The sequence below is a fragment of the Melozone crissalis genome, unplaced genomic scaffold, assembly GCF_028551555.1.
Source record: "Melozone crissalis strain CALT ecotype California unplaced genomic scaffold, PUWL_Pcris_2 ptg000004l_1, whole genome shotgun sequence".
NCBI classification, from domain to species: Eukaryota; Metazoa; Chordata; class Aves; order Passeriformes; family Passerellidae; genus Melozone; species Melozone crissalis.
The window spans coordinates 41,758,216-41,771,221 of NW_026535782.1; the positions used below are offsets into that span (position 1 = coordinate 41,758,216).

The 13,006-nt window shown below is 44.8% G+C and overlaps 1 protein-coding gene across 5 annotated transcripts in view; it reads right to left on the reverse strand.

Moving 5' to 3' along the window:
- CACNA1I (calcium voltage-gated channel subunit alpha1 I) overlaps nucleotides 1-13,006 on the reverse strand; it is a 164,560-nt gene that overhangs the window by 34,910 nt on the left and 116,644 nt on the right. For all 5 annotated transcript variants that reach the window (XM_054270675.1, XM_054270665.1, XM_054270703.1 and 2 more), the window contains 2 exons: nucleotides 7,533-7,836; nucleotides 5,774-6,174 (listed from right to left, as the gene is read on the reverse strand). In XM_054270675.1, the coding sequence (XP_054126650.1) occupies nucleotides 5,774-6,174; nucleotides 7,533-7,836 (705 nt within the window). The remainder of the gene's footprint in view (nucleotides 1-5,773; nucleotides 6,175-7,532; nucleotides 7,837-13,006) is intronic.

Consider the following 13,006-nt stretch of genomic DNA (forward strand, 5'->3'; position numbering starts at 1 on the left):
TGAAGTTGGAGTCTGCTTTAACCCCTGCTCCGAGGCCCCCAGGGGCCAATATCCTTCCAGGTGAACAACTGATCTGGAAACTGCTCCTCACAGCTCTGGCTTCCCATGCCCTTTGTTAATTTCTTGCACTCCTCATTGCAGCTTTTCATTAAAATAGTCCATGTCTTTAAAATGAAAAAAGTGGAGATGGATCAGTTTCCATCCATAGTTACATCTGAAAAGCAAAACCACCCTGAAAATGATGGAGAAAAGAGTGGAGATAAGAGAAGAGAGAGAAGGAATGAACAAGTGCATGAGGAAAGGGAGAGGTGAAGATCACTTCACTGAGACCCAGCAGTAACAGTTGCTGAGAACACGAGGTCTGTATGTTAAACTGAGACGCCAATTTCAGTCTGAATCAAACCATTATGTCAGTGAAAATAAGCAATGCAAAAAAACAACAGGTTATGATGGTGGGCTTATTCTCCTCTCTGCTTTCCATACATTCCCTCGTGCTCTTGTAGCTGATGTTTGAAAAACCATGCTTGCATTCATGCTTGTGGAAAAGGTCACCTGTTCCTCTGTCTCTCCTTCCCTCCTTGACATCTGTTTCTCTAGTCAATCCTCACCTGTTAATCTGTTTCTAATGGACCATCAATCAGGCCCAGCAAAGCATCCTTCCTAAACAGAGGAACAGGAAAGACTAGGCAGAGAAAGAAAGACAGAAAGAAGGGATAAGCAGAAATAAAAGCAGAAAAAGAGAAATGAAAAAACAAAGCTAGAAAAAAATTAAACTCACTAGCATCCACAAGAAGTAGAGAATGAAAGAGTTGTTTTAAATAGTGTAGCAAAGAAGTAAATGCTGGGAAAGGAAGAGCAACACAAAAGAAATTAACTCAGGAAAAAAAAAAGAGGTGATAAAGAGGAGCCAGATGGAGAAGCACTAAGGCAGATCCAGCATTGCAGCCGTTTCTGGAGAGAGAGCCAATTTGTTAGAGTGCAAAGAACCATCAGCTGGAGGCCAAGGCTGCAGGGTGGGGTTGTGTCCTGTGTGGCACTGTCCTTGTTCCTAGGGAGGTGTGGCTGGGAGTGACAATGGACAAGGCAGGTGTCTGGGACCCTTCTCTGGCCAGGGAAGTGAGAACTCGATGAAGAGGACAAGCAAAGGGGGAAAATTGGTTCTCTCCTTTTCTTCGTACCAACACACGGGCTCTCCGACACGGTGGATGTGTCACCTTGCAATTGTGAGGTCTCCCCAGGCTTCCACGGACAGCATTCAGGCGTTCAGCATCTAAACCCTTCCTCCTCCCAGGTTTACCTAGAAACTGTACACTGAAGAATCTCCAAGGAAGGAACTGAGCTCAAGGTTACTTTAGTCCAAGGAAAAGAAAGGAATACCAGAAATCCCCCCACAAGCAGTCTTTTCACATTGCCAAGACAGGACAGATTGATTTACCCATCACACTAGAAGTGGAACTTGAACATGATTATGGGAGCTGAGTATTGGGGTAAGGAGGATGGCTTGAAGGGGCAGAGATCCCAGGGGGCAAGGCATGTCCAGAGCCAGTGTTTTAACCAGAATAGTTAATCCATTCTGTGTATGGATCTCTTTCCCAATCCATGAAACAATCCAATTCACATTGTGGGATAAAGTCCTCTGTCTCTAACAATGTAGATCAAATACTGAGAGTAAAAGATATGATTCAGATTTATTTCAGCACTCCTGTCCCATGATCAGAAACTAGAACTGGGGCAATAGAGGGCAGCAGCTCAGCTTTTTTCTCCCTTTCAATTTCTTACTAACTTTGGAGCTCTTTTGCCAGATTTGACTGAAAATATAATTAGTCCATTATCTAGCAACAGACAGAAACTCCTGCATCATAGGAAAGGCTAAGAAAATACAGATCCCCATGAAGCCCCCGCAGAAAAAAGTTTCTCCTAACCAGGAGTAAATTTGCAACTGTCTAGAAGCTGAAGAGTAATTGATGTGACCTATGGAGACCAGCCCTACTGAACCTACACATCACCGCCTCTGTGATGAGATCACGAAAAAGAAATATTCCATAAAGAGATCTCTCCAGCCTGTCTATTTTTACTCACAATTTCAAAATCACTTGGCAATAATTAGAAGAGCCATAAAAATCAGCTATAGAACATACCAAATTTTACATAAGTTTAATCACCACCCCACAACCAATGCAGGATTACATGATTAGTTCTACAAGGCTAAGGTAGCATGGTTTCATCACCACTCCAGGGAGACTGTTCCATCCTCACTAAACGCCAGTATGATGAGCTGGCTTGGACATTTGCTGAATGTTTCTGACAAGGAGCAAAATGACAAAAAGAGAAGCAATAAGTGTAAAATACAAACTTGTGAATGCGATAAATGCTGGTATAAAGTGAAATCACACAGGCTAAAGGATATGAGGGTACTGATCCACAGGATGGGTCTAGTTAGGAAACAGGGGATCATCATCTAATCCACACAGAGAGACCTCATAAAATACTGATCTGATGTATGAAGGAAAACTGTAAGTAGATTCTGGAGAAGATAAACCAAGTCACTCAGCTGTCTAAAATGGCTGCTAATGGCAGAGAGGCTTGAATCCAACAGGCCATTCAAAAAATACATGATGAGAAAGGCAGTCTGGGAGATTCAGCTGGGACAAGCTTTTCATTCTCATGCTGAATAAGGGAGAAAAATCAGCAGCACCAGACCCACCGTGAATATTAAGAAAAAAAATAAGCCTCTTAAAAGAATTCTTCTGGACAGCCACAAGAATCTAATATTTTCTACACTGGATTTTAAAAATAGACATTTCCAAATAGAGGCAGATCTGAAGAACTGCTAAAACTATTTCAAGCAGGACAAAGCTTGAAATGATGGGGCTTGGCTTATGCAATGTCTCAGCAATATCTAAAGGCTTAATACTGAGAATATTACATGGTATATTGCAAACTGATGGATTTAAATAAACATAGCTATTTACAAATGATATCTTGTTATAAGATCATGGATTAAAAATTACTCAGAAATTCAGCTTCTCCTAAAATGAGTTGATTTCCCTCACAAGAAATATATATGCAGATGGAAGCTGCCTTGGCCACACAATTAGAAGTGGATGAATAAGCCAAACTAAGCCAAATTCTAAGGTCATTTGAATATCAGTAAAGGTATTTGAGTTGTTGAGGTTAAGTCTCTTGGAAGAAAACCAGCGTGAATAATAAATTAATTAAACCCCTGAATTATAACAAATAGTTTAAATTAATGTCTTTCTGTCTGTTGGTCAAGACAGGGCAACACTCATGCGTGTGCTCTGTCCCCTGAGTTCCTGTGTTTATAAGCCTGAAACTTGTGCCTCACCCCTTAACCTGATGGCTGTGGGTGCTTTGCTGGTGAACAGCCCATAAAAAAGTGGAGTGCCAAGTTGCTGACACACATGCCATGAGCTGCCCAGCCAGGTATGTCCCCAGAGAGTGGCTGGGCTTGTGATAGCCCATGTACCAGAAAATAAGAGCTCAAGGGGTCTCTACAGGCATTAGCTCTGGGTCACAAGACATCACATGGTGAAATATCTGAAACAACAGAAGCTTCTTCAATCATAGGATGGTATCACCCAGCAAATCACAGATCCTGGTGGGCAGAGGGCCTTTGCTGGATTTTGTTGTGTGAAAATTTGTGCTTTTGGGAGAAAAGACAACAGGGAAAAGAGAAAGAAAGGAGAAATAAGTAGGCAATGAAGCACCAGCCTAAGATGTACTGATGGCATGGTTTGAGAAAACTTGAGCTGACCAAAGGGAAGTACAAATGTCTGTGGGCTTCTGAGTTAACTGCTGACAGAAAAGAACCCAAAATTCATGGTATGGTATGAACATGTTTTAGTCCTGTGCCAGGATAACAGAATTCAGTACACATTTTGAATAAACACGCTGCACCACATTTTTCAGTTATGATCAGTTTGGCTGACAGCTCTTATGGTAGAAACAGCATGCAGGGTCATAAGCTTTTCCCAACTACTTATGGATAAAAAGTGATAGTACAATTTAAAGGACTATCATTAAGAACCTGCTACAAGAAACCCCAAGGCTGCAGAGGCAGATCCTACTCTGCTGCAGGCTGTACAAACACAGCAGAGGCATCCTAGAAGGGCTTAAATCTGCACATACAATAGCCAGAACATGAGAGCGAATTCTCTATCTCCAGCTCAAGTATTCTTCTGTCAAACTATTATTCACACTGTGTCCATTAAACCAGGATGAACAATGGCTTTCCCTGCTTAGTGATCACATCTTTAAAATACCAGTGGGCAGTTTTCAAATTGTCCTGGGCTCCAGCCCTTAGTCATCTCTCTGCTACGTGATAAATACTTTGCTCTTTTTTATCTATTTCCATGAGTCAACCCCTCCAGCGTCTTCTTCATTCTCCTCTCTTCTGGGCTCCTGCCAGTATTTTTCTGGTACTGAAGCAGCCAGTGCAGTTTTGAATTCTGGGATCAAATTAAGGTGTCACAGCCTCGTATCAGAAACTAGCTGGGCTTTGAAAATTGGTTTAAAGCTTGGTACGTGGGTGGGATCCAGACATCTGAGGCTTCAAATACTGCCTCAGACACTGTGTTGCCTCAAACAGGGAATTTAAGATACTCTGGGTCTGGAGGTATCTTCTTCCTGATACAGCACAGGACAAATCTGAGTGCCTTGCTTGAACTGGGCTCCCTGCCTGTCTCTTTGCTGCCTGAGACTGTGCTCAGGACCAGACTTCACTTTGGCTCCAGAGCTTCAATACAGTCAGCACCTCAGTAGTGCGGCAATCTCTTATTTTGTGATCTGGGTAGACACATGGAGTGAATCTTGGTCACATTCAGACTGTCAGCATAGATCTGAAATGTGGATGTTCAGCATGGACTGTTCAACGCAAAGTGCAGCAGAGCTACCAACCAGCAATGCAGATGCAAGGTCATGGGCATGCTTAACCCCCTCTGACACTGGCACTGCACACCACAGTGCAGACACAGTCTCTGTCTCCCAGCTATAAAATGAGAGCACACAATTCCTCTCCATCTCACAAGCCTGTCATTAGGACAAATGTACGAATGACTCAGAGCTGCCTGCAAACTACTGGTGTGAAAGTCAAGCCTGTGCCCACACCTGCTGCTTGTGTCTGACCTATCTATCACTTCTTACTCTCAGGGCAAAGGAAAGGCTCAAGCAGCCTGAGCCCCCAGAATGACTGGAGATTGGAGGTGGTGCCTTTCCTAGCCTTTTTGTATAGATAGAATGTGCTCAGACACCTCTTAATTAAGTTGGGAAGGCTAGCAAGCTGATGGATTTGAATTGAGATGCCGGTGAAGTGCCTCTGACATCCCCAGAGGGCACATTAAATTAACCACATAGACTAAGGATTCAGTGAGCTAATGAAGAGAGAAACAAGTGAGAGAGATGAGGAAGATGGAAGAGATGAGGATGAGAGCAGCAGACAGAATGTGGAGGCAGGGCATAAAAGAAACAGTGGGATGAATGACCAGGAAGGAGGAAAAGAGAGGCATTGAAAAGAGGTGAGAGGACAATACACAGAGAGAGAGAAAGCCATTAAGTATAGGTATAAGAAAGCAAGAGACCCTGCAAGATCCTGAGGCTTTCTCCAAAGTCATGCTGGGACCATCTGTGCTGCAGTCTGAGGTCCAAATTGCTCAGTCTCTGCCTCCACCAAGTTGCATCAACTGCTTAGCAAGGCCATAACCCCCAGCAGGCGGGGGAGTCCACACTGCCCACCTTGCTCCCTGAGGTGCTTTACCTGCTCATGGTGCTCAATGCCCATGCTGATGGTGTTCACCAGGATTGCAATCATGATCCCACGGTTGAAATACTTGCTGTCCACAATCACCCGAAGCTTGACCCTCACTTCTCGCCACATGTCACTGCAGATCTTCAGCCGTCCTCCTTCTTCCATCTCCTCCTCCTTCTCCAGCGCTGAGGCACCCTGGTCCTCTTGGCTGCCCTCCCCCTCCCCGTCACTGGCCCCTCCATCCTCCTGGTCTGAGCCAGCGCTACCCAGCACTGAGAGCCTTCTGGATGCTTCGTGCTCGGCCCTATGGCATCGGGGGCAGTTGGTGGGATCAGAGGTTGCTGTCACAGCGATGGGCTGGACCAAGCCCTGAGGAGGGCAGCCAAGAGAGTTGTGCTGCTGGCAAAGCCCTGGAAAGAGAAATGGTGCTGCTTAAAGAAGGAGGATATGAAAAAGACATTCAAAGTGGACGCCTGCTTGGCTTCTGGTTATTTAGACTGGGTAACTGGGCTTTTTAGCTGTGAGGATGATGAAACACTGACAGATCATCTCAAGGGCAGCAATGGGAGCTGTTGCCATTGGAGGCTCTATGCTGACGGGCTGTGTATCCAAAACACACGGCACTGTTCAGCTTGCCTGTGATTAGGCTGATAGGGGTTCATGTCCATCAGAGAAAGAACTGCTTTGTCTCATGCAGAAGTCATAGCTTGAGACTCACGAGCTTGTGTTAAGTGGGACCTGAGGGGAAAAGTGGTCATGAGAGCTGCTTTTGGCCTGAACTGCTACAAGTGGGGTCTGAGAAACCCCAGGCTGAACTGAACTCTCTAAATCAGAGAAACTACATCAGCAACGCATCTCAAGAAGCCAGAAGAGGTAACACAGGAACACTTCCCTCTGACAGTGTGCACTATGAACCAGAGAAATCTAAATTAGTGTTCCTTGATCCTCCATTTTTGCCTGGAAGATCAAATGGACACTGGGGGAAATGAAGCAATTAATTCATTAACAGAGTGCATGAAGCCTGCAGAAACTTTTCTTCCAGCAAGTAAAGAAAATGAAAGTTTGAGTATGCAAGACACACTTAAGGAAAATCTGCCTTTTTGGTTGTTAATGGGACCATAACTTAGAAAGGCATCAGCAGGCAGTTAATACTAACTCTATAAAACCATTTTTACAGTGACTTTTCTAGCCAGGAACCCAATTTAAATGATATCTCATGTCTAATTTTATGCAACAGCATGTGCATAAAAGAGGAATTGTCTCTATCATCCTTGCATATCAACCAGACTTCTTCAGCATCACTCCTTAGGTTCAGGTGACACCTTATTGCAATTCAACACTCTTTGCCTCTCTCTTGAGGTCTGGAAGCAACTCACTTTGGGAGGAGAGCTCTGAGAGACCTGCTGTGCCACCAAGTCCAATCCTTTGCCCCACTTTGTTGTATCCCCTAACTCTTCTCTCTCCCAAACTGCTATCATCACCTGGCTATACCAGACATGGAGCCCTTTACAAGTGTCTTTATCTCTTTATGGTCTCTGGGTTTCAGATCTGAACCTGCTGGCCAGCCCTGTTTCATTCCCATTCTTGCCGGTCACCCCCCCTTGCTGCTCTGGTGTGCTGGCCACGGTGCCACGCCCAGTGGCCAATGTTAATTCTAATTCTGTGCTTCATAGGCACAGGTCCTTCTGCAAGCTGGCACATGGAGACTGTCCCATTCCTGTCCCATTTCCACCACTGGCATTTCCAGCTTTACCCTCGCAATCCTTACTGTGGTGCCTTTGGCTTTTCCTGTTGCCGCCAGGTTTGGCACGGCCGGGCTCGTGGCCATGGCGCCAGCTCTGCACGCTGTTGTAGAGCCCCAGGGTGCGGCGCTTGGCCTTGCGCAGGATGTGGCAGACGTACTGGAAGATCTCCTCGTAGCAGTCGCCCGGCTCCATGTAGCTGGCGACGGTGCTGGAGGACAGGTAGCGGGCCCTCTGCTCCTGCATCAGCTGGTGCTCCCGCTGCTTGGTCTCTGAGAACTGCGTGGCGATGACCACCAGGCACAGGTTGATCATGAAGAAGGAGCCCACCTAGCAGCAAAGGAGGAGAAGGGACCAATGCCAGCATGAAAAAGAACATGTGAGAGCAGGAATGTAAGAGGAGAGAAAAGCAACTGGAGGCAGAGGAGTGGGAATCAGTCTGCATATGGAGAAGAGGTTTCAGAGAAAGCCATGAGCTTGGTTTTGAGAGCATGAGCTTGGTTTTGCATGAGCTTGGTTTTGAGAGCACACTCAAGATAATTTCCATTAAGAATTTAAAGCTATGCATTGAAATTCAGGAAATAGGTCCAACTTTCAGCAGGTTTTGGGACCCTTAGCAATCACTTAGAAGTGACATACAAACAGTTTGATGAAAACTGGACTATGTTTTCCCCTCTTCTTTGTGTTAAATAGAAGGTAGGAGATAGAGAACCAGTTTGGTTGATTTCTCCTCTACTAATTAATTTACCACTGAAAAAAACCATTTATAGTCTCCACCTCTTGGAAGAAATGTCAGTATTCTCAGATCATTTCAATGACATACTAGTATACTTGGGGCATATTATTGATTTCTACCATTTGCACCTTAATTTTCCATATAGGGAGATAGGGCTTTCCTGAAATGAGCGAGCTTTTGAAATAAAAAAATATTTCACAAATAAAATGTGTCCTTTTTTAGAAGGACACTGAGTAGTCTGGTAAAGCCAGGCTTCCTTGCTTATTTTCTATTCTTCTGATATAAGACATATCATATTAGCTCTTCTTTAACTTGTCCTCTGGCCTACATAGGCTTCTCTTTTCAAACATAAAAGCTGTAAAAAACACACTTCCAATTTCTTAGAAAGAGCAAACAAAATGCCCAAGTTCTCCATATTCTCCATACAGAAGCCCAAATATCTATCAGGCTTAATTTAAAACTTGAATGCTCCCTTTAAACCTCAGTTTTCCTATTTATAAAACGGAGCAAGCATTTCTTTTTGCTGAGAGTTCTAGAGGCAAAACAAACTCACCCTGTGTTACATATCATGAAATTAGAGATTAATTTCAATCAGGAAGTCTATCCGTACATAGATAGATAGATAGATAGATAGATGGATAGATAGATAGATAGAGGGAGGATAAATCCTGAGCTTCAATATGATGAGAATTTCATACATAAAAGGGCTAGTAACTACATTCAAAATAATCTTCAAAAGCTGCGACACCTTGATTGGTGTCCCCTCCCTGCAGAGCTGTGTCAATAGGGCATTGATAAAATGCAGAGCCTAAACTCTGAACAAAGACTCTGCATCTGCAGTGCTCTGAAACAGACTCCATGGAGCAGCCCCTGGGAGGAGGTTAAGCACCAGCTCAAGACTTCTGCTTCCCCTGGACCTGTGAGCATCCCTGCTAAGGGGCACCCTGGCATCAGTTTCTCCTGTGAGAACCCACACAGGACCCATCTCCCCTCACTTTGCAAGCAAACAGCTCTGACAGAGAGCAGGATTCAGTCCTGACCTTGTCTTCACGTGTCTCTTCCCCTGAAAGCCTTTCCAGCAAAGGGGACAGAGCAGGCAAAGGTGCTGATAACCTGACCCCAGTGGTTGTGAATGGAAAAAAAGTTTATTTCAGCAAGTACCTCAAAGCTTTTTTTACCTATCCAAGCAGCCTTTCCCTCAGTTCATAGCCCTTACTGCCCCCCTGACCAGCTTGCCCTTCTGGGTGACCCTTTCTCTTGCACACAAGTGCCCTTTGTTCAAAGGGCATGTGTCTAACATCTCAATAATCCTTTGAAACACGAAGCTCTTTCCAACCAGATTCAACATAAGGACAATAAAGTATCTCAAAATAAAGGGCTTTTTTTCCCTCCCCTCCTCCTCTCAGCACTCTTCAAAGCTGTTCTAATTCTGTTTCCCTTCATCACTGAACCCTTCTCTTCTCTTTCCTTCCCCCATATTTCAGCCTATTTTTCCTTCAGCTTCAGCATACAGCCTTGAAAATTAAAATAATACCTCGTTCAGATTCCTTTGCCTTCACCCAACATTTTCCCTAGTCTGTGATGTCTTGCATGTTTTATTTTAACTGATGAGCATATTACTGGGAATCCAAATTCTTCTTAGATGCACTCTGCTCAGCAGCATGATACTCACCCGGGCTTTCCCTTTTGGTGGTGTCCCTCAGCTGGCACTGAGGGAGGCAGGGCAGGGAGGTGGGCACCAGCTGTGTGAGCATTTCTGGAACACCACCTGTGACACCGCCCCACACTCTGCAATCACAACTCCCCAACAACAAGCAATTAGGGCTTGCCACACCTTCTCTCTGGGCCACTAGAGGAAGAGCTGAGGGCTGAGATGCCTCACCAGGACTGCACTGTCAGCCTAGGGTTGACTCTGGAGAGGGGTTCAGGTTCACATCCCTGAGCCCTGTCCTCACAGGCACCGTTTGCTGCCATCTCCCACCAGATGAACAAAAAGGAAGGGAGTGATTCTGGATATGGGAACTACTCCTCAGTCCTTATTCTTTCAGCAAGAAACATTAAAACACAAAGCAAATTAGCTTGGCTAATCCTTAAAACCACAGGCAAGTCCATAAACTCTCAGTCTCTGCTGAGCTTGGCACTGCCTCCCAGCTAGGAGAAGGACAGGAAGGGTCCCAGAAGGCTCCTAATTGAGTGATTCATCCCAGCTGGCTGAGCAGAGAGACAGAAAGAGTCAGACATGGAGTCAAAGCATTTGAGAGAAGCAGATGGAGACCCTTGATTTCGAGTCCCAACACAGGGTCCTGTTCAGCCCTGAGACTGAGCTGTGCTTTGATAAAGTAGATCCTGGCCTCATCCAGCCCAAAGTTCAAGCCCCACCTCTGCAATATCTGACAAATCTGACTAGTGCTGCAGATCCTGACTTGTCGATTACTTTTACTGCTTTACTGATGGATATCCAACTCACCTTCTGAGACTCACACATGTAAGCACAGAGCCCTTCAAGGAGCCCCTCTGTGCTGCAATGCAGATGCCAGTGTAAGAGTTCAGAAGAACTTGCTCCAGTCCCGGAGCCATAGCATGGCCAAGTAGCTGAAAAGGTGTCAAAGAGACACCTGGACCTCAAGCAGGAAAACCCAAGTGAAACACTGACCCAAGAGCAGGGAGCAGTCCTTCCTTCATATCATATCCATGATCTTTGGTCAAGGGGGAAGCATTTTAAAATATGCTGAACATATAAAATGCTTTCCCAGGTTGTTCTGCAAGGCCACTCAGAGTGCCATGGTCAGTCAGCACTCTTCCCCTCAGAGAAGCACATCTGTGCAGGATCTCTAACTATGCTGGGAGTGTATCCAGGTGGTGGAGCCTTCTTCCTGCCATATGAGCAGTAGCAGGTAATGCCCCATGTAGGTGTTTGCAAATACCATTGTAGGAAAGAAGTCATGGATGAAAGCACAGCTCTAGAGAGAAACTGTAGAGATCCAGCCCCAGAAGAGTAAGCCTGAGCCAAAGCTACAATGTGAGTGGAAAAGCAAAGAGTCAGGGCTTAAAATACAACTGTCAGAACAATCCTGCTTAGAAAGCCAGGCCTTCAAAGCATGGAGAAGGAGGGAAGGAAAAAGGCTGGAAGGGCTGTACTTCATGAGACTTAAAGAGGGATCATCATTTCTATATGAAGATTCAGATAGAAAATGCAGCCAAATAGTATCAAGTTAGACATGGTGGCTTGCTCTATGGTGCAAAAGATGCATCACATGCCAAGAAAGTAGCAGGAAGGCTAAATACTTCCTTGGCCTAACTCCAGAAAGGTAAAGAAAATATTCCACCTAGCATAGGACTCCTTTGTTCTCAGCAGTCCCCAAAGTAACCTGAGAATCATGTTCTCCTGTGTTTGACAGAAATAAACATATATGGCTTCTGCAAATGAGGAGGGAGTGTCTAGAAATGTCAATGACACTCTGCAGTAACATCTCAGGTGGAGTGTTTAATTGAGGGTTTTCGGTGCCTGCAAATGCAGAGACACAGTTTGAATCACTGTGAATCCACATGACGTGAGCCAGCACTAGAAGGATACTTAGAAACCAAAAATACGCTGACAGAATTTATTTAGTTGGAAATGTGGGGAGAAGGGCAGTTTCTGGAACTGGCCTACAAAAGACTGGGTATGTGTGCCCCAGTGGTTAAACACTGACCCTGCACAGTCCTTCCTGGCTCTGGGAGAGACCGGGGCTGTGGCACAAGGAGTAAAGTCTGTGTCTATTTGCACATTCTACAAATTGCGGTATCCTGACCATGCTGATCAAAGTCAAAATGCAGGTGGGTACTAAATATCTATTGCATTGTGGGATATATGAATGAAATTCATGGGAAATTATTATTTTCTGAACTCCCAAAAAGTAGTAGATGTCCAGTTTGCCCTTGAGAACAGAAACTCCTGCCCATCATCCCATGTGCAATCACATCTCTGCACTGTCTCTTTGGGACTCTCCAGCATCAAAGTAAAAGCAACATTCCTTAAGGTATATTTCACCTCTGCTGTCCAGGTTCGTGCTTCAGCCCACAGGGAGTACGTCATATTCCTGTTTTTATCTCCTTGTCTTTCCCTTGTGAGAATAGAATACTGTAAGGCAGGGTGAAATCAAGGATATAGTAAGATTTTTTTAAGTTGTGTTACCTGAAGGGGCCAATAGATTTTTTTCTTTTGGGCCACCCTCCATATATACAGGCTGCAGAATTTCTCACAGAAATTGATTAAAGTCTGCTTTATCTCAAGTCATTGCATGCCAGCTTGAATGTGAACTAGATCCTGTACAAGGTCAATCTGTTACTGCTACTGGGTGACTGCTTCTAGAGATCCTATTTCCTGAAGGGCATGGCCCTGTAGGACAAGTGTTGGATGAAGATCAGAGTCCTGGCCAGGTCCATTCATCCAAATGCACATTGGCCTTGAAAATACACACTGAGGTCCTTGCTCAGTGACCTGAAACTAAATTGATCCTACCACATACAGATTTTATACTTCCCATAATTCATCCTATGTCTTTCCATTTCACTCTTGACTTTCGTCCTCCAGGTGAGCAATGTGCAAGAGTCTTCATAAAAAACACAACCCTTCCTTGTTAGAAACAGGATATTCCCTCCAAGAAAACACACTTATGCAAGGGAAGCCTGAGGAACAGGGAGGCAATGGTACCATGTTTTTCAGCTCTCATCCCAGGTGGTGATAATGAATATCCTTGCAGAAAACCAACCTTCAAACTTCAT